The following is a 23,174-nucleotide window of genomic DNA, read 5'->3' as shown; positions in this document are numbered from 1 at the left end:
TCAAAACAATACAGAAAGGCATAATGAACGAGCCTCGGGCTGAAATACACAACAAATCTGATGTACGTGTGTGTGTGTGTGTGTGTGTGTGCATGTTTCTAGTGTACGACGTACTGACAGTCTGTTCAAATAAGCTTGCCGGACCCTTGAACTGCCTCCGAGTGTTCATTAAAAATACCACGCCGTTTGTGTTCGCTGCTTCTGTATGGAATGTGAGTATGCGTTCCCGTTTCACACCGCTGAAATCCTTCCTTCTGGTTTTTACGTCCGTGTCTCCGCTGCTGGTCGAGCGGAGTAGACTGAGGTCGGCCCTGTGTCGGACGGGGGGTGTGGCTTTTTGGGGCCATCGGAGGAGGGCGTGTCATCAGGGAGGGGGCGGGATCTGTACCCCGAGCAGCTCGTAAGCGAAAATGTTCCAGAAGATGGCGAAGAGGAGGAAGGTGATGAAGGAGAAGATGAGGACCCACCAGGAGCACTGTTTATGCAGAGATTCCTCATAGCTCCGCAAGATCAGCAGCCCCATGCTGATGCCCACCACTGCACCCGACAGATGAGCCATGAAACTGGGCTGCGGTCCGGAAGAGGGGAGGGGCGGGGAGAAACGCAGCCATACGGCACGCCCCACCTCTGAACTCACTGCCAAAGATGGAGAAAGAGCTTGGCAGATGTTTGGAATAGAATACTACTTCTGGAATATGTAATTTTTTGTATGCATGAAAAGTGCATTGCGGAAGTGCAATGTGTACCATTTTTAATATATCAGCAATTTTTCTTTTTTATTAAAGGGGTCATATGACATTGCTAAAAAGAACATTATTTTGTGTATTTGGTGTAATGCAATGTGTTTATGCGGTTTAAGGTTAAAAACACATTATTTTCCACATACTGTACATTATTGTTGCTTCTCTATGCCCCGCCTTTCTGAAATGCACAGATTTTTACAAAGCACATCGTTCTGAGAAGTTAGGCGTGCTCTGATTGGCCAGCTATCCAGTGCGTTGTGATTGGCCGAATACCTCAAGCGTGAGATGGAAATGTTACACTCCTCACCGTATTGGCTCGACGACACAAAAACAATAAAGCCCATTATAAAAGAGGCATTTGTTGCATCCAGTGGTGACATAATTACTGATTATAATGACTTATACTCTCTTTTTACGTGACACGTTGCATCACGCAAACATTATCATGTCTGCATTTGTGATCGGAGAAACGACAAACAAGCACTACTCGACACTGCTCAAAACTCACGTTTGAACAGTCAGTGGCAAATTCTTTAAATAAGAAAACATACTAACAGGCTGTGAGACAGAAGCGCCAGACTGTCCTTGCAAAGTTGGAATTGCCCCACTTTATAGAAACAGCCTTTGAGTACAGCTGGCAGGCTGATTTTATCCAGGTTCAAGAAACAGTCCTCCGTAAAATGCGCTGCACACATCTGAATATTTGGGTTGAACTGTTCTGGAACAGTGTTGTAAATACAACTTAACAACTGATTTCTAGTTGTGTCCTCTTTTGGAAGCCCAAACAAAGTACTTTAACAAGGAAACACAGCGTCCGGCGGCAGCAACAATACTACAGCGAGAATACTACGCCTTCTTTCATTGCGTATACATTTGGGCGGTGTTTTGCAAATCTTCCCACATCGTGATGTAGACATGTGGGGGCGTGTTTGAATGAGCCATTTTAGGGGCATGGTTGAGTCTTAACTTTTATAAAGAATATCTCTTTGGTTTTGAGACTTTAGTCTTTGCAACTTCAGGGATCTTATCTATGCACAAACAGCTTGTAACTCTCCAAAGAGAAAGGAAGACTTGAAATCGCATCATATGACCCCTTTAAAAATGTAATTTGATTTTTTTTTATTTAATTGTAAAAATAGTTACAATTTTAACATTTAATTAGATCAGTTTAAAAATGCAAAACAACCATGTTTATTTTTCAGATAATTGGAGACAAACGCATTGAATTAAAAATTGATGAGGTCGAGTAATAATGTAGCAAACAATTGTTTGAAATCATTGCATATTACACATAATACTATTTTTTAAATAGTATGCAGTATCTAGTATACACTCTACTATATTCTAGTCTTGCATTCTGAATATAGCACATGAAAAAAACACAATAGTACACAGTAACGTGCTAGTACGCTATTGAATTCAGCCACAGCGTAAAGTATGAGAGCTACAATAACTGCAGGTACTTACTGCAAACAAGTGCAAGAATCATCCGTAGCAATTTGTATGGACACTTCATACCGGCCCAGTTCTGAAACACAAATATATACGTGTTAAAAGGCATTATGAAGACTTTTACTAATCAGTCTATTTTGTAAATACATCTTATTGATCTTAGTGTATTCATCCATGCATGTATTTTGTTTAGTTTTTTTTTACATTGAAATGTTTAATAAAAAGTTCAAAATTCAATCTGGATAATCTGGAAAATTAAAATAAATCTCTGGAGATTTATGCTGGACTTCTGAGTTAAAAGCTAAAATGTAAAGCTAATGTGAAATGCCATCAGTGTTGTTATCGTTAAATAAAACTAAAAAGATAACCGATATAAAGTTATAAGATCTAAAATAAAATAAAATAAATATTAAATGAAACGTACACTTAGATCTAAAAGTTAGTTTAGGCTGAAGTGCTCAAATTTAAACAAAAAGAAATTAAAGCTGAATAGAAATGTTAATAGAAATAATAAAAAGGCACATAATAAAATGACTAAAACTGCCATTTGCAAATTGCAACCTATTTTACTTTCATAATATATTTTTGGGTAAAATAGAATATCCAGTCATAAAAATGTAAGACAGGACTTGATTTTATCCAGTAGGAATTGTGTGAATTGTGAAAAGTGAACATTATATACTATAATAGACTGTGTTTTCTAAAACAATGATTAATAGCTATTTGGCTACATGTGCACTGATGAAGTGTTCCCAATAAGACCCGATTTCATGACCAGTCACGTAGCTACAGTGTGGCCCACCCAATGAGAAGTTGGTAATTTTCCAAATGGATGTAATTTATTAAACAATACTAATAAACATCTTATTTCATATATTTATTAAAAAATATTAAACGCTTGTTTTCATGGTCAATTACAGGTCGTTTCTTAGTTTTCCCTCTTCCTATAGGTGCATCACGTTTGTCAATATGATGATGATTCGTCCGTTTCTGTTAGTCCCACCCACAATGTTATGTTTACGACGTAAGGATATGATACTAAAATGTGCTCGTTAAGTTAAATTTGAAAATATGTAGGACCACCCACTTTAACATTTCTGGCTACGCTTGTGGTGCTTACATTAATTCTTATGTATAAAAAGTATTATTTGAGCTGTAAAGTGTCTAAATCATCTCCTAGAGGTGGAACTACACCTCATCAAAAGTGGATTTTTTGCTTGCGGAACAAATTAAAATGACTTCCTGTGGTGACTGATGGCATCATACAGCTCAACCTGTAGCGAATCCAGAACATTCCTCAAATTCCACACACACTAAAAGGCACTTTAACAGGGACAGGAAGAGCTGAGACGCATCCATCAGCACAGCAGACTCTGAAGAGACTTTCTGAATCTCTGAGGGCTGTTTGTGTCTGTCTGTGTGCGACTGATTAGAGACACTTTGATCTTTAGGGAAGCCGCAATATAAAGCATCCGGAGAGATTTATCCCTCCGCCTGATTTCCCCTTTTCATTCATTCTGACACAAGTCGCCATGGCAGCAGTTAGTTTGGGTTACCATGACAACGTTGGCAAGATGTGCTGAGCAGAGTGCATAGACCCCGCCGGACCCTCCCACCACCGGAGCGCGCATATCCGTGATGGACACCGTCAGTGAACCTGAGGAGATACACGGTTAGTCTTCACTAATGACAAACAGTTGGATTATTCGATACATTTTGTCCAGCAAATCCCCCACGAAGCATGTGACAAAGCCCCGCCCACAATTAGTGACTCCATTTGGAATTATGACATCATGTGAATTGATACATTTGAAATTCTAGCATGAGATACGTTTCCTGCGACTCTCATTCTGTGTAAAGACCTTCGTGCAACATTAAAACACTGTGTTTGCTGATTTCAGACAGCCTCTATTGAGTAAAATTGTCCAATTGAGAAAATTTATATGCAAATTGAATCATAATATAATTGCCTCATAATGACAGGAGGGGGTCCCCGAATAGTGCATGCCAGTTTTTTCTGATTATTTGAAGCTTAATAGAGTGTCTAACTGTTTTACGTGCCTAAATTTAAGTTTTTATAAGGATTTTATTAATACAATATTTATATATATATATTTATACATGTGTATATATGTATGTTTGTGTGTGTGTGTGTATGTGTATATATATATATACACACACTGTGTGTGTTTTTTGTAATAAAATACATGTAATTAAATTATAATTTCTTTTTCTTCTACTTAATTGAATAAATTATTGAATAAATTGAATTTGATTTGATTTATTAACTTGTTTTTAATTAAATAAATGTAATTTTATTTAATTTACTGAATTGATTCCTTTAATTTAATAAATGTAATAAATTAAATATTTAATTTATTCATTTTATTTTTAATTTATTTTTATTTAATTGCGTATTTAATGTATTTTTAATTATATACTATTTTAATTAACTTTATTGAATATATTCATATTTGATTGAATCGAATTGAATAATTATTTCTTCCCCTGCAGGTAGTTTATTAATAAATCATGAAGAATGTTATGATAACAAAAGGTGTTTTAATTTTACTCAAATTTATCTGTCATCAAATGCAGATAATTGAATAAATTTAATAAAAAATTATTTTAAATGACAGAATTTGCATACAGCTCAGGAGGCATGATTTAGTCTTTGTGTTATTTTTATATAATACAAAAAATTAAGACATTAAACTGACGTGTAATATATATGCATATAAACCCCTCCTGACCTGTATTTCTGCACTACTGTCGTCACTATTGTCGACCCATTTAATGAATATAATAAAGGTAATTAATAGTTGTCATGTAATTATAGGATACAGAGCTGCAGTCTAAACATGTACTACAGAAACTACTTTTAGACATTTTATTTAAACCGAGTGCTATTTGTCTGTGCAAAACTTGCAGTCAGGATGCCAGGCTGTTCTGAGTGGTTTGCCGGGTACTGTAGATGCTCGTTAGGTGGCCACTACCAAGTGGACTTTAATTTAATACAGAACATTCAAACTCACAGCGGCACAAAGCACATTGAGTAAAGCTAATTCTGTACTCTAAACTACAATCTCACAGGAAAGCGAACAAGCATGCAAAATACAGCAGAAGCGGGTGAGATAATTGAATATTGGCATATCCTCTGCGTGCGTGTGACAGATTGTCTATATGGTGCTGCGCTCAGCACTCTTACTCCACCACCGTCTTCATCATTCTGCTCTTTTTATGTTGCATTTTCTCAATACTCTTTCCACTCGCACGTCCTCCACCCTCTCACTCTATTTCTCACATTTTCCTTGTCTTTTCATCTCTTTCTCACATATAGTCTCTGTGTGACTCTGCTCATTTTTCACTTATTTATTTTTGCATACTCTATTCTCTCCTTCTTTTAATCTCATGTTCTGTGTCCTCAGCATGGACACTTTCCTTTATAGATGTCAAAATGCTGGTAAGTTGCAGTATGCAGTAAATTTTGAGTAAATATGAGACAACATAAGTATTCATTTAATTTCAGCATAATTCTGTACATGTCATTTGCAATAGTTAAGTTGTATTGTGTTACATCATGGCTATTTGATTCTGTTCCTGGACAGGAGGGCCACGACCTGCAGGGTTTTGCATGAACTCTAATTAAACAGACCTTAGCCAGCTAATCAAGGTCTTCAGGATTATTTAATAATTACAGACAAGTGTGTTTGATTAGGCTTTGAATTCAAATTTAAGAGCGCTGTATGTCATCCATGTATCTCCTATTACACACAAACATACACATAACGAAAGAAGACATTGACTCAAAATGATTTTGTTTTCTTCAAATTAATACATACAATTTTTAAATGTATTCCTTTTATTTTATTTAATAAGTGTAAGTTTATTGAATGTATTAATTTAATTTAGATTTAATTTAATGATCAATGAACATTTTGTCAGAACCTCTAGTAAATTAGAGTTATTGTACATGTTATTTTGTTTAGTTGTCTAGTGTTTTTCTTCAGAATCATAATCTCTATTTAACAATAAATACATAAATAAAAATAATAAAAATTGTGATTCTCAATTTATCCAGAATCATGCAACTCTAATATATCCACACACACACACACACACACACACACACACACATAAAAACTGAAATAAATACATTTATTACAATTATTTTATATTTTTAATTAAATAAGAATTTCATTTGAAACATTTAAAAATATATTTTTAAATATTACTATGTAAAAAATAAAACAACAACATTTATTTTTAAATGAAAGTATTTACATACAGGTAAGGAGGGATTATTAAATGTGTATATTCTTTTTTTAATGTAATTATTAAAATGATATATATAATTAAATACACTTGCCCTGAAGACCTTGATTAGCTGTTTCGGCTGTGCTTAATTAGGGTTGGAGTGAAGCTCTTAAGGACGTTTTATAATAAGAAGAACATAGCTAGCATTAAAATGTAAATGTATTCTATTACACTACACACAGTCTCCAGAGGTGGTATATTTGCTGCTTTGGTGTGTATGTTACGAGAGAGAGATGGTGTGTGTGTGTGTGTGTGTGAGTGAATAATTCAGAGATTATTGATTAGGTCATTGCCCACTGGTGACATGTCCATCATAAATATGAGCACATTCTCCTGGTGAACTTGTCAGAGTGCAAGGACAGCAAGACGTATGCGGACACACACGCTCTAACTCACCAGCGACGACTCCTGCCATATACAGCAGACTGATCCTCAGGATCCCATGAACCATCTCCAGAGGAACTCCAATCATCAGCTGGAGAAGAGCGTTGAAACCCAGCTGCTCTAATCTGCACACACACACACACACACACACACACATCCAGAATGTAAAACATCAGCTGCGGCTACAGGTCTGTACAGCTATATTTAGACAAAGGAACACTATGAAATTCTCATCAGCCTTAGAAGTCGAAGTCAAACTTTTGTCTCTCATCTTAAAAGAGCCTAATCTTGCTCAAACGCTTACAAAACACATAAAGGCCCTATGGTATCCCAAACAGATTAAACCTGTTGAGTAATCTATTATCCATCTATTACAACAAAGTGTCATTTTTCTTCATAAATAGAGATTTGTCATGAAATAATAACATGTTGCCTGCATTAATGTGCATTTAAAGTCAACATGAATGCGAAATGGTTGTAGTTTTGTAATGTGATGTATTTCTCAGAAAAATGCGGGTGGCATTTCATTTTCTCCATTAGGAATTGATTGCACATTGAAAAGCATCTCAATATGACAGATGATTGAGGGGCTGAAAAATGCTTTTGCTGACATCATTTGATAAGCAAAATCATTTCAGAGGTGGAGTATTTTTATTGCATTTTGATAAAAGATGACAAAGACAAACAGTTTTCTTTAAAATAAACGAATCGTGCACAAAAAGACCAGGACCATGCACGAAGAAATATGTTCGTATTTCACTTTAAAGCTAGTAAAACTTTCTAATCATGTACATACACTGTTGATTCGAAGAACAGTTGCTAGTTGCATAATTAACCAAGTGCACTACAACTGATGCTCATTTATTTATAAAAGGAGATCTAAACAAGAGTGCATCTGGTCCTGTTAAACACTTACCCAACATGCATGAACATATAACTGAAGAACCTCCAGATTTGTGCTCGGTGTCCAGGATGATACACCAGCGGACTCTTCATGAAATCTGGCTGGTAGGTTTGCAACACCCATTTATTGAGCATCACGCCGTAACACATAAACACTATGATCTGAAACAAACACAGACACACTCAACAGTGTTAAAGCTGTAAATGTGTCAAACAAAATCAGAAAAAATCTAATGTTTGGAAATGGAACAATTTACTGAACGATAAAATCGATAAAAGTTTGCATATGTTGTTTTTGTTAAGTATCATATTTGATACATCGGCCTTTTATGGCTCAAATATCTGATATAGTGAGAATATGGAGTGCAAATTCTGAGCAAAAATATACAATTTGGTGTAGATGCTGATATTTATTTATTCTGAATCTGATAGCTTGTAATGTAAATCAATGAAATCTTTCTAATAATATAGCAGATTACTTACATTAAATGCATTTAAATATCCGTTGTCACTTTTTTATCTCATAAAATGTCCTAATATTATACTTTAACACTTAGTTTTATGACCAAAGCTCTGCAGTTTCATTTAAAACATAAAATGCAATGCAATACAACGATGATTGAGAGATGAACAAATAAACTCAATATCCTCATAAACCTGATGATCATATTTGAACATTATTTTTCATAAATGATGTATGGATAATTAAGTAAACCTATGTTGCTTTAGTCCAGATGGAGTTAAACTTGAAATATCACTAACAATATAAAAGTTATACTTGTTTACTTCATAAAAATCAGTAAAGATTTCACAGCAAAAAGACACATGAAGGTAGATGTTTGTACAATTATACTAAACATTTTACTGGCTAAAAAGAATAAACTATTAATCTGATGCCAGAAGGCATGTAGTAGATTGTGTGCAACAAGTTTTTTAGCAAAATTTAGATTATAATGATCATTTAGAGGAAATATGTGTATCAAATATGATACTTTATAGAGTTAAAAATAAAGGTTCTTCTAATCATATCCAAAAACATTTGAAAGAAAGTTTCGCTCAAGGTGTACTAATGAATGAAGAACCAAATGTGCTGATCTGAAGAACCCATAATGCAACATAAAGAGGACAGAGCCACACAGAGCTCGGTGAGGTGTACCTGTACAATGGTAATGATGGCCATGAACACAGGAGGAGGACAGAGTCTGCTCTGATGGAAGTACCATCGGCGGTCCGTCTCGCATGGCAGAATCTCATAGGCCACGTAGCGCACGAAGCGCTTGTACACGCCCAGTCCCGTCTCATCCAATAGGATCTCGCGCTGCAGGGTGTGACGCCCATTTGCAATGGCTCGGCGAAAACTACTGGAACGTTTACTGCTCAGCTGAGAGAGAGAGAGAAGTACATCTCATTAGCTGTTTATACAGTGAGAAGCAGTGTAATTCAACATATTTATGTCTGTTTCATAACCGTTTCAGTTTATAACCAAAACATTTATCATTAAATGATGATTAAGTTCATACACCAACAAAAATGTAACTGAACCACAATAATCTGCTCAGTACAGAAATAATAACAAATGCATCAACAGTAGACCACGTGATGATTTACAGTTTATCAATGTGGCATTTACAGCAAAAATTACACATACCGTATTTTCCAGATTTTTTTTTTTTTTTTATCAACTGAAATGAATTGCAACTTATATTGCAAAGCAATATAATGCAATTAATGTCAAGCATGCCAACCATGTACACAGTTTAACTTCATTCAATACATTCATTTTAGATTTGCTGTTTATAATAAATGTTGTTTTGTCATGACTGCCACTATTAGTTAGTTTGTTTTATACTTATACACTATATTGCCAGAAGTATTGGCACCCCCTTCTAATGAACATGGTTGACTACTTTAGTAATTTCTATGAGTACAAATCTTAATGTTTAAGCATATAATGATATTCTAGGGAATTGTGTGCTTCTAATTTTATAGCAACAGTTTGGACAGGACCCTTTTCTATTCTATAAGTATAAGACACGGTTCAGAAAGACATGATTGATTGAGTCAGTGTGGAAGAACTTGACTGGTCTGCAGAAAGCCAAGTCCTGATCCCAGCTGAACTCCTCTGGTGTGACTTTAAATGCAGACCTTGAGTCAAAAACTCATCACCAAACACCAGTGACTTGTTCATAAGGGTACTGTCATTTTATACACGTCCAAAACTGTTGCAACAGAGGTGGAAATGCAATTTTTAAATACATGAATTATGTTTCCATCTTTGTTGCCACAGTTTTGTTAGTGCCTTTTTCTGTTCTAAAGAAAGGGGTGTCCCAACACTTTTGTCCTTATAGTGTCTATACAAGTCATTGGTCAGAGCCAATAAATGACTATGCCACGTACTGTCTTTTAAAATACATAATTTTCACCATACATGGCAGTTAATCGTTTTGTATTTTAATATGAATTACTAACATTTACAATGTGTTTGTGTGTGGTTATATGTACATACACTCTTTAATAGACCCCATAATAGTCTCACACACACACACACACAGACAATCAGAGACATGGAGCAATTTAATACTGTGACTTTCTTACAGATTACTCCAATATATGTAGGATTTCTCACACTCTCTTCTTTTCCTCCATCTCCCACATGCCCCAGATTTACACTTCACCCAAATCCTTTTAAATTCATAGCTTTCTCTCTGCCTTTGCCTCAGTCTCTCTTCCTGTAGAACATGGTTTTAAATCATGGAATGTCTTGAATCCTAGCCACAGAAAGTGTACAGCATCCGTGAGCGTGTATCAGGGTGTGATTACGTGAGGGTTTGTATCACATCTCGGAATGAGTCTAGCTAGAGCACCAGAACTGTCAACACAGAACGCTGCAGTCATGTGTGTGTGTGTGTGTGTGTGTATTAAAAGAGCCTACGGCTAAATTGATTCAACTGTCTGTGCCAGAGTGAAAGCATTTACGCCCCCTCGTATCAAGTGTGAGAGAGTGAAGAAGGTCCTGAGAGGAACACGGCTGGATTTGTAAAGGAAACACGTGGAGGTTCAGAAATTACAGAGCTGAGACCTGCAGTCTATTACTGACTGTGGGAAGAGCTTTTCATTCATGAACACTCACACACACACACACACACACACACACACACACACACACACACACACAAAAACGGCATTCATCTGCTCCGGGTCTCATAGAAATAACATGACAATCAAACGTCACTCAGTATTTGTGCATCAAGGGATCCATACATTTACATGAACACACATGAACACGAACACATAAAATAAAACAAAATAAAATAAAATACCATTTAAAGGCTTTGGGCAGATTTGTTTTTTTTTATAAATTCATTGTATTGAGGAAGAACACATTAAAGACTGGAGTAATGATGCTGAAAATTCAGCTTTGATCACAGAAATAAATCAGCAAACAAAGCACAACATAGAGTTACAATTGAATATATATAGTATATTTGTGACTATTTCATGTCTCCAAATGAATGCAAACCATTTCAGATGTTACATTCATATAATTTCACATATATTTGGTCATTACAGATGTCAGTCAGTTACACTGGGATGCAGTTAATCAATCAAAGCAAATATTGAGGTACATGTAACAAACACTGAAGTCATGTAACCCATGAATCGTTTACACATACTAAATGCATTAATTAGAGGTAGATCTAATCGACTAGATGGTGCAATCTTCCTCAAAAGTGCTAATCTGATCAGCATGGTAACTTGTAAACACAATGAGTTTCTCAGTGTTCATATAGATAAAATGCTGGAGGTCAAATGCATGCTGCTCACCAGTTCTAGGAGTTCCTGGTAGCAGACGTGTCCGTGTTCGTTGCTCTGTACCAGCGCCAGCAGCATCTCCAGTTTACTGGGGTCCAGCTGTAACTCATGGTGCTCAGCTAGACTGGTGAAATTTTCCACTGCTATAAAACCAGTCTGCTCTGGGTCCAGCTGAACACCAACAGAAAGAGAGAACAAGCCAGTGTTTAGTTTATATGCATTCACATACAATACACATTCAAGACTAACATGTGTTTATTACACACACAACACACAAAATCAATGCAACATGCTACATGTGCTGTGCATTTGCTTGTATACTTGCTCTACAGAAACATCATGCTTTAAAATTTAACAGAGTAATTCAAGATTACAGTAAACTGGAATGACTCCCAGTGGGTGAGCAGTGAAATCTCTTTGCTGTACACGGATGAATCTGTGACTGATACAGAATGTTCTGTAATTGAGTAATAGCAAGATGCCTTTATACTACATCAAGCTGTTTGAGCAAGAAAATCCTTGGCCCCTTTAACACAGACACATACGCGGTATTAGGCAACACAATTGTGACTCAAACATAGTCATTCTGCTCCATTCATCTGTCTGCCACACACACACACACACACATGCAAAGATCTTTAAGTATTTCACATTACTGTGTGTTTGTGTGTAACTATGAGTCTGAAGCACTTCCCTAACAGATCCAAACAGCAAAGACAACCCAGGAGGACACACACGTGGCTATTTCTGCTGTCTGTGGTTACTCTGAATTACTTCTGAACGCTATATTTACATTTCAGGGGGTAGATAAGTAAAAGAGGAAAAGGAAATGAAAAGAAAGGAATAAACTAATCTAGGAAATGAAAAGAAAGGGAAGGAAGAAAAGGAAATAAGTAAGGAAGGAAAGGAAAAGAGAATAGGGTGGAAGGATGGCTGGACGGATGGGTGGACTGAAGGAAGGAGCAGAAATTCAAGAAATGAGAAGGAAGAAAGAATGGAGGGAAATAAGGAAAGAATGAAAGAAAAGAGAGATGAACAACTTAAAAGACAGAGAAGGAAGAACAGAGTGGAAAGAAGTGAGAATGAAGGAAAGAAAAAAATGGGAAAGAAATGAGAGAAAATAAAAGTATAGGACTGGGAAAGAAAATGATGGCAGGATGGACAGAAAGAAGGATTTAAAATAAGGAAGGGAGGAAGGAAGGAAAAGGAAGGGAAGGGAAGGAAATTATAGGAAAGAAAAAGGAAGGAAGAATAGAAGGAAGGAAGGAAGGAAGGAAGAAAGAAAGAAAAGAAGGAAGGAAGAAAAGAAGAAAGGAAATTAGAGGAAAGGAAAGGGAAGGAACAAAATGAAAGAAATGACAGGAAAGATGGAAGGAAGGAAGGAAGGAAGGAAGGAAGGGAAATTACATGAAATAGGAGGAATGAAGAAAAAGACTGGAAAGGAAAGGAAAGGAAAGGAAAGGAAAGGAAAGGAAAGGAAAGGAAGAGGAAATTAGAGAAAAAGCAAGAAAATTAGAAAGAAAAAGAAGGAAGGAATAAAAGAATGAAAGGTAAGAACAACAAGAAAGGAAATGAAAGAAAAAAGAAGATAGGAAAGCATGGACTGCAAGAAAACAAGAAAAAAGCAAGAAAGAAAAAGAAAGAAAGAAGCGCATAGAAACTAATAAATGATGTGCTAGCCTGTAATGATGTAGAAACAGACAGGAGGAGGAGGAAGAGGAGGAGGAAGAGGAAGGCGAGCGGGTGAATGCGAGGGCTCTGTGTAATGAGCGGAGGATGAAGGATGGAGGGATGAGAGCAGCAGACACATGTGGAGAGAAGGATGGAAGTGATAGAATCAGTTAGTGAGGCGATTCAGCAGAGGAGAGCTGCTGCCGTGTCACCATGGTTACAAATTACCAATGTGTCACCCCGAGAAAGACTGACACCACAAGTGTGTGTGTGTGAACACCGCCAGCGACTGATCTACTTCTGTCACTTCACACAACAAATCACCAAAACACAGCACAGATCTACAGTGTGAATACCATGGTGTTATCAGGGAAGGGTGCACAGAAGCATCAGTGTAGAGAGTGAATGCAGCTGATGCTCTGTTCATTGATTACATGAGTCTGAACAAAGCCCATTCCCTCCGCCTGTCGTTCGCTGCTAAAGTGTGCTAAAAAGAGCCTTACTGTTGCCATGGTTTCTGAAAATACACACCATATGGCTGAGCCCAGAAACATCTGAGCATTGATATGGTGTTAGTAGTAAAATATGTCAGCTTTCACATCACTAATGATCTTAGGTTTACACTGTAAACCTTACAAAGCAGCACTGGTCCATTACCACAGTACAATGACGGTATCAGCTAGGTGAAATATTAGAGTACTGTTTTCTATGAGAATATATTTTAAACGGTAATTTATTTCTGTGATCAAAGCTGTATTTTCAGCATCATTACTCCAGTCCTCAGTGTCACATGATCTTCAGAAATCATTCTAATATACTGATTTATTATCAAGAAACATTTCTGATTTTTATCAGTGTTGAAAACAGTTGTGCTGCTTCATATTTTTGTGGAAACCTTAATATATTAAATTTTTTTAGGATTCACTGATGAACAGAAAGTTGAAAGAACAGCATTTCTTGTGTAACATTATAAATGTCTTTACTGTCACTTTTGATCAATTTAATGGATTCTTGCTTTATGAGAAATTCTTCATGAATAGAAATACTGCATTGAAACTCTAGAGGAGACACATTACTGGGGTCTTGTTCTCAGGAGAAACATCTGAAGTGCTGAGAGGCAGCACACTCTCACTGCAGCTGGACACTGACGAAGAGTCTTAGAGGACGAACTGCTGCTATTTTATGCAAATATAATGCTAAATATGGTGCGGCAATCCAACTATCAACTGCCCTCTTTCTCTCTGAACAGCTGGTGCCAAAGCAAATACTGCTTACAAACAGACACACACACACACACACACACACATTGGTTTTTGTGGTTTATGGGGACTCTCCATAGGCGTAATGGTTTTTATACTGAACAAACTGTGTGTGCTATTGCCCTACACCAACCCTACACCTAAACTTAGCCCTCACAGGAGACTTTGTGCATTTTTAGATTTTCAAAAAAACACCATTTAGTATGTTTTTTAAGCCTTTTGAATTACGGGGACATAGGCAGTGTCCTCATAAACCACCTTCATATTGTAATACCTCTGTCATACCCATGTCATTATACAAATTTGTGTCCTCATAAACATGCACACACACACACACACACACAATATGTAACAAGATTTCTACATTTTCTGATCAAAATGTGAGTGGCGCCTGTGTAAAAGTTGCTGTCGAGATTCTATAGCTTTGCAGGTGGTTGCCAGATTGGTGCTAAAAATATTGATGTGTTTTTCAGCTAGTGATTTTATTATTTATTTAGCATGGAAATATTTCTTATTAAATGTTTAAAAAATGGTGGCTTTCGAATGCTTTAATTGCTCAGTTAATCCTTAGAAATTAAAAACATTGATATGATATTTATATGTATTTTTTCTGGATATGGTTCAAGTTCAATGTTTAATACTTAAAATTTGCGATTTTTTAGATTTTTATATAAAATATTTTTATATTATCTTTATATTTTAATTTATTTGGTGTTATTTGTCTTTTTTTATATATCTATGTAGTTTTTTATTATTTATTTATTTTGTTTTAGTTATTTTAGTATTTCAAGTTAAACGAAACAAAAATGATTAATGTTGGCAACTAGCTGAAATAAAAGTTTTTATTTAGTTTTATTTTATTTAACATTTATTTTATTTCAAGTAATGAAAATATTTTTTAGTTTAACTATAATTAACCTGATTTGAACAAAGCTTTAAGACTGAGTATAAGCAATAGCAATCCGTACTTCACAAGCTCCACTAACTAAACTCCAGTCAGTAAGAACAGACACTGGGTAATTCTGTAATTTAGAGCTGTCTTCCATTAATTCAGTTTATCACACAGAGCGTTAAGTGTGTGTGTGCGTGTGTGTGTGTGTGTGTGTGAACTGTGTACGTGTGCATTGCACCCAGAAATAGTCTGAGCTCAGCACTGCTTCCTACAGCAGAAAAAAAAATAATCATAATAAACTGAAAGGTTAAGCACACACACAGTAGCAGCAGCACATTCACACCATACGAACACTAACACACACACACCCACACAACACAAGCAAACCGTCAGGCATCGCTTCCGTCTGACAACACATTTACTGTACAAGCAAAATCAGAAGCACAGCGCATGTGAAAACCTATGAAACACACCCACACCATACCAACACACACACTCCACTGATGACTCTCAGATGTGTGTGTGTGTTTGTGTCCCTCATCTCCTGAGGCAAAGATCAATTCTGCCCCTCTGACTGAATGATTTCCTTTCCTATCCATCAATCAACCTAATCTCTCAGCATCAGCATAGATTAGACAACAAAATCAAACACACACACACGGATATTTCCTAATATGACTTCCAGCATCCTTAAATCACAGCTCTAAAAATACACAGTGCATTTACAATTCACAGGCTCTCGGAGGTTTATGAGAAAATGCATTTATTATATGAGTGATCATTTAAAAAAAAAAAAAGACAAGCTATGGATACATAAAGTGTCCAGGATTTCTAAGATTGCCGGGGTGTTACTATGTGGTTGCTATGGTGTTTAGAAGGTTTTTAGACATGGTCAACTTTGAGTTGTTACATTTTCAGCAAACTAATGAATTATGTTACTCAGAAGAAAAATACCTATTCTGATTATTATTATACTTTGGAGAATAGATGGATAAAACTATATTTTTACTATTTTAACATGATATATATATATACTCACACACACACACACACACACACATATATATATATATATATATATATATATATATATATATATATATATATATATATATATGAATAGAATCATAAATTTAAACTATATATATAGTTATTGATTATGATTATTTTTACTTCATAAGAACATTAATAATAAATATCTTACATTTAGTAATTTAGCAGACACTTTCATCCGAAGCAAATAAAAAAATAGATTTATATATTATGTGTGTGTATGTATTCTGATCATTTATTTCTTTATTTTTTAATTATTAATTTTTATTTTAAGTATGGAAGTAATCAGTCGAAAACACTGAACTGCAGATGAATAACCAATACAAACTGTTCATAAACCGAGACTAGAAAGCGTGACCTTTATTCAAGCACATTTAAATCGGGATTTTATGTCTGAGGAGCTGCTTTTGCGTCAAGAATGAACCTAATTAGCATACACTCATGCATATGTATTCAAACCAAGCTGTTGAATTTTTGAACTCTTGTGATGGGAGCTGCCAGGACTTGCAAAGAGTTTTGGGTTTTGCCAACGAAACTCAGCAAGAAGTACCAGACCATCCAGACCATCTCAATGCTAACACCTCCTCGTAAAGTAGCTGTTCAAACAGCAAAACTCTTACTAAACAGTTCTCACTGACCTCCTATTTCTACTTCTGTATGTAGAGAGTAATGCATTCTGCAAACTGGCAGGTCAGACTGAAGGTATACATAAATCACCGTTTTGCAGTGTTTGCACACAAACCAGCTGTAAAAGACAAAAACTAAACAAAAAAAACAATGTGCTATAAACATAACGCAACCTTTCATGACTAAACATATTTTGGTATTTCTTGGTTTCTGTTGCTTACACTACATGTCTTGAAGTGCTCAGCTCTTTTCTGATCAATGATGGCTTCTTTCGAGTATTTTTGGGTCTCCTCTTTGAGTCTCCGTTACAAAGGTTTCCTTCTTTTCACTGAAGGAGTTTTTCCTGTTTTTATCATCCAGTGGTTTGATCGGAGGAATATGAGTGAAGCAACTCAGAAAAATTCAAATGAAGCTGAACCGAAATACCTATATTAAAATGACCAATGAAGCTGAATTGAAATGAAACGAGCTGAATTTAACCATTTATATGGTCAAAACTAATAAAGCAGCTGAACTGATCAAAGTGAAAGTGACATGAGCTGAATGTAACAATCTAAACTGTCAACAGCAATAATGATGTTTAATGGAACTGATCTAAACAGAATCGAGTTGATCTGAACTGAACAATCAATACTGTTAAAAGCGTCAACCTGATAAGTGAACTGAATTGAATGAACCTGATCTGAAATTAAATTTAATTGATTTTACATCTGCCAGCTGCTGTTAAAAAAAAAAAAAAAAAAAGTATGATATTGAAATATAAACACTACTGTTCAAATGTTTGGGGTCAATGAGATTTTTTATCAAGAAATTAATACTTTTATTCAGCAAAGATTCAATAAACTGATCAAAAGTGACAGTAAATATATTTAGAATGTTAAAAAACTTCTTTTTCAAACAAATGCTGTTCTTTTGAACTTTCGATTCACCAAAGTATCCTGAAAAATTGTATTTTCACAAAAATATGAAGCAGCACAACTGTCTTCATCATTGATAATAATCAGAAATGTGAAATTCTTGAGCAGCAAATCAGCATATTAGAATTATTTCTGAAGGATCATGTGACACTGACGACTGTAGTAATGATACTGAAAATTCAGCTTTGATCACAGGAATAAATTACATTTTATAACATACTCACATAGAAAACAGTTTTAAATTGAAATAGTATTACTGCATATTTAATCAAATAAATGCATCCTTTCAAAGAATTTATGTTTAAAAATCTTACAAACTCAAAATCTATGAACAATAGTGTGTTTAATTTTGATTTAGGGTAATAAAATAGCATGCATGTATGTGTATAAATCCACATATTTCAATACATTAGCATACACAACCAAGGATGTGTTGTGCAGCAGTGCTGATGTCTAGTGTACTACTACTACACTAACAGCCACTGACTGAACATGAGGACCTCTCAAACACACACACAATCCAGTACTCATTCATTCCGACTGCCCATCTCGCTCCGTATCGGCCTAGAAGCACGCACACACACACACACACACACGCATGTCGATGCACGGGAGGATGCAGTAACCATAGCAACCTGCTGCTGCTTACCTGCTCTTGTATGAGCTGAAACATAGAGCTTCTATCCATATACTGGGCCCTGGTGCGCACACAGCCACAAAAAGAAGGACATAGGGGGATATGGCACGCAGAGACACGTACACACACACACGCCAGCGGTCCGTCCGTCCGTCTGCGTGGCACGCCTCCCCAACGGGGGAGAGAGACCCCTCGCCAGTAAAGGCCAGTGGAGTATCTGCAGGACGTCCTCTGGTGAGGGAAGACAGCGGAGCCGTCAGTCCAGGGTTCGGTTGATTCCAGCTGGGTTCAAATCCAAAGTCCCACTCACCGTCCAGAACCCACAGACCCTTGTGGCACCTTTGCACCCGCTTCCATCTACCTCAAAATCACCCTTAGCTTGCAGCCGGTCCAGTTTTCTCTCACTTTCCTTCCACAACCTGTCCGTCCCTCTCCGCTCGCCCGTCTTGTTCTGCTTGTGTCGCCTTTACCTCTGTAAATCTCTCCCTCTCGCCCTCTCTCCCTCCTCTGTCCTCCACAAAGACTGTACTACCTGAATACCAATGAAGATGGGGAAGGAGGCGGTGGTCTGCGGCCAATCAGAGGCGAGGGGGCGTGTCCAAAGAGCTGCAGCTCTCCATTTACCCTGCAGGAGTCTTAAAGAGAGACCAAACACACAAACACACACTCACTGCAGTGCACACACACACACACACACACACACACACACACACACACACGGCACGCAGGTGCACTTGGGTTTCCTAAATCAGACATTAATCACACGCAGCGGATACTACGGACCCTAAAACACATTCTCAGGGAGTTTAATCACTGGTTGTGCTTGGAATATGCTAATGATCATGTATATACTGGACTTTATTAATTAATGAAGTCATATGGCTTGGTTATTGTCTCTGAGGACTGTTTAACTGTAAATGTGAAGACGAATCTCTGAAGTACAAAATTATAATTCACGATATGAATAAATAAAAGTAATATATTTGGTGTTAATGGAAGCAAAATTTATCACAAAAGTGGGATTTTTTATTTTTAAATAACTAGGATGGCATATGGGGTGGATGTGGCCTGGTAAGGAGGTACTGACCCTTGTGCAAATATGCTGCTCTTCTTTTTAGGTATCTGGGTCATAATTTTAGCACAGTTAGTTTTGGATTGACTCAACCTGGACTGGGAAGCAACTAGACTGGCAAAATCAATAATTATTTTTTATTTTACATTAAGACCATGTCTGTATGCATACTGTAAAAAATAAAAGCGAAACGAAAAATCTCACCAGATTTTCACCCGAGGCTAAACAGGCGGTGCATATTTTCTCACACACGACTGTATGACAATACACTCTAATTGCTGTTGATTTTAAAGCTCACACTGATTTTGATTTGAGATATCATCCCATTCCCAGCAAAAAAGATCAAAATCTACACTGCTAAAATTATTTTTTGAAGCTGTAAATAGAACAGATTATTGGAGTCATGTTTAATTCAATGTTTTACTTGCCATTTTTTCTAATTGTTTGTGAAATTGTAGCGAAAACTGCTTCCAAATTTTTCAGTATATTGCTAATATAGATTTTAAAATATATTTCTATTTATAATTACCTATTTATCTTATTATAATTATCATATTTTCTAATTATTATTATAATTGTAGTATATTCATAATGTATTTATCATACATTTTTTTGGCCATTGTTTTATATATTTGCAATATAACTTTATATTGTTCAAAATATTTTCAAAAATTAAAATACTTTACCTTTTAAGGTTTAAATTAAAAATATTTTCAATTTTAAAAATATATTTACTTAAGCAGCACTATTTACAACATTTAGTATATAGTTCAAATATATTCAGGAAAAAAAAAATTCTATTAAAAATTAAGTATTAAAAAATATGTTTTGCTGTATGTGTTTCTGTAGCGCAAACAGAGTGGGGACGTTTGTTGCTTAGAGTTGGGGTTTGTTCAGATCTCTAACCCTAATTATGAGCAATGTTGTGATGCAAGCCTTCACAAACACAACTAACAACTGTGACAGATTTGAACCTGGAGCTAAACGGATGGTGCAGATTTTCTTCTTAGACACAAATGTGTATAATAACACGCTCTAATTGGTGGAAATTTCACAGTTCTCGTGGACATAAAACACAATTATGCGGGTTCACCATTTCTTATTCTCTTCCCAAGACCAACATAAACCAGAATTTCCATTATACTCTCATTTCTATGAATGCATCTGCTGTGCTGTCCACCTGCATGATGCAGTGATTCACAGTAACACCTGGGTGTTTCCATCTACAGCGTCTCCATCAGGATCCATCCATCAATGATGCTGACTGACACTTAATCATCTGAAGTGTGAGTCCTCAGATAGATATTTGTAACTCATGATATTCATTCTTACTGATACTTGTGTGCAATCAATCCATCACTGACCTTGTGCTTATGAACTCCATGACCTTTCTACACTGCTTAGCATAATATAAGACAGCACTGATATTGATCAATGAGTAGAAACCCCCACAGAATCTGTTTTTTCCCAGTAAGCATCAATCAATATCATTATTGTGTTATGACTATGAGGCGTGCAATCAGGTGTGGAATCTCAGTACATCAGCAAAATACCCAGATGTCACATTTATAATGCATTTATGTGCACATTTATTAATTGTTGTTTTGAAAGTAAACTAATTAAAGAGAAAAAACATGGTTATGGTTTTTTAATGTCCTTTACACACAGTAAACGGTGCAGAAGAGAGCAGTGCTGCCCTCTACTGGTGAAACATATGTACAGTATACTCTATACACATATAGAGACACAAAGACATTTATTCCACACCTGCATGCACACATTTCTCTCATTTGACATTTTAAAGACATACAAATATTATGTTGATCAAATCAAACTTTCCTTCTAATATTATGCTTAAAGGAACAGTGCATCCAAAAATGAAAATTTGCTGAAAATGTATTTACCCTCAGACCATGCGAGAAGTAGTTTATTTAAAAAGATGGTTCTCACAAACACACAACTTTAGGCTTCACAAGACATTAATTTATGGACAGGAGTGGATGTTTTTATCAGCTGTTTGGACTCTCATTCTGACGGCACCCATTCACTGCAGAGGATCCACTGGTGAGCAAGTGATGAAATGCTAAATTTATTTTCTAGCACATTTTCCTTTTGGGTGAACTATTCCTTCAACAAATGTGTATGATATGCTTTTGCACATAATGTGGAACTTGAATAGCATATAATGCAAATGACAAAGCACAAAACCATATGCATTCATAGAAAACATTTTATATCTAAAGTTTTAATACTGTATGCATAACAATTACCGTATTTAACAGGCGGCACACGTAAGAGGGATTCAGCCACCTTATAGTCTGACATCATGCATAGCTGCGACATAAGTACTGTAGACAGAAAAAAAAGCAAAATACAATAATTCGGAACTATAGTATTTATTGCTCAGTGCATTGGATTAATACATGAGTAATTAGTAGGCCTACTAATGAAAAACGAGCATGTAATTATTTCCTTGAGCAAGATTCTTATTTTTAGTCCTATATTGTAATTATGACAACATACAATATGTGCAATATAGATGCTACTCACAACGTCCAGGACAATCAATCTGTTATTTAGTTTTTCACATCTCAGCGGAAGCCTTAACAAACAAAAAAAAATGTTAATTTTAGTTAAAAACACACACAAAAAAAAACATTTTATCTGCATCTCAATGCATTGCATTGTGTGGCCACAAACTAATTTCTATAGTGTTTAGAAATATTTCAGAACACCACACTCTCAGCAAAAAGGTACAAAAGCTGTATACCCGATATACCTTTTTACCTCAAAATGTGCATTTTAATACCTTAAAGGTGCATGCTAATAGCTAAAGTGTACATATTACATAGATAGTACATTTTAAAAGAGTACTGCCCCAGTGACAGCTTTTGTACCTTTTTTAATTAGAGTGCATGATGCCTATGTATCTTATTAACATGGACTGAGTGAGGAAAGGTGCTGTTTTCAGCACTAGACACCTTACACAACATCACAATGAGGGGATGTACACTAGTCTGTATCACACACACACACACACACACACGTGCTTTGTGCTCCATACCAACTATATGCTGACATTCTGCCACAAAAGACGCCGTAGCAACAATCTTCAGGAGCCCACAGCTGTCTAGTGTAAAATTATTAATGTTATTCCTAATAAGTATTATTCCTGAGAGAAATCTGCCAGCGCGCAGGAGTTAATATGTCAAGCCTCAATCGCTAACTTAAATCAAAAAGGTTAATAATCTGCTTTATCAACTTGAGTTTAATTACAAATATCCAGTAGGCTAATTAAAAGTTCTGTAAAGGGTGCTTGCAGTAGATGTGAACAAAAAACCCTTAAAGTGAAGAGATTCAAAATGGCGTTCTGACTGAAACACCATCAAGCCTGAAAATGTGAATAACAGAACAAACGAGAGAAATAAAACTGT

At 35.9% G+C, this 23,174-nt stretch overlaps 1 protein-coding gene across 1 annotated transcript; it reads right to left on the bottom strand.

Moving 5' to 3' along the window:
• Positions 1-364: 364 nt before the first annotated feature.
• On the bottom strand, positions 365-18,719 carry LOC306864681 (rhomboid-related protein 1-like; the record flags this gene model as incomplete). Its single annotated transcript, XM_079408840.1, has 8 exons — positions 365-636; positions 2,211-2,271; positions 3,752-3,852; positions 6,909-7,021; positions 7,813-7,961; positions 8,956-9,180; positions 11,625-11,783; positions 18,681-18,719. The coding sequence occupies 8 exons, from the start codon at positions 18,717-18,719 to the stop codon at positions 365-367; spliced, it is 1,119 nt and encodes a 372-aa protein (XP_079264966.1).
• Between the last annotated feature and the right edge of the window lie 4,455 nt (positions 18,720-23,174).

The sequence above is a fragment of the Barbus barbus genome (assembly GCF_936440315.1).
Source record: "Barbus barbus genome assembly, chromosome: 46".
In the NCBI taxonomy this organism is placed as follows: domain Eukaryota; kingdom Metazoa; phylum Chordata; class Actinopteri; order Cypriniformes; family Cyprinidae; genus Barbus; species Barbus barbus.
This window is presented reverse-complemented; position numbering and strand designations above follow the sequence as displayed.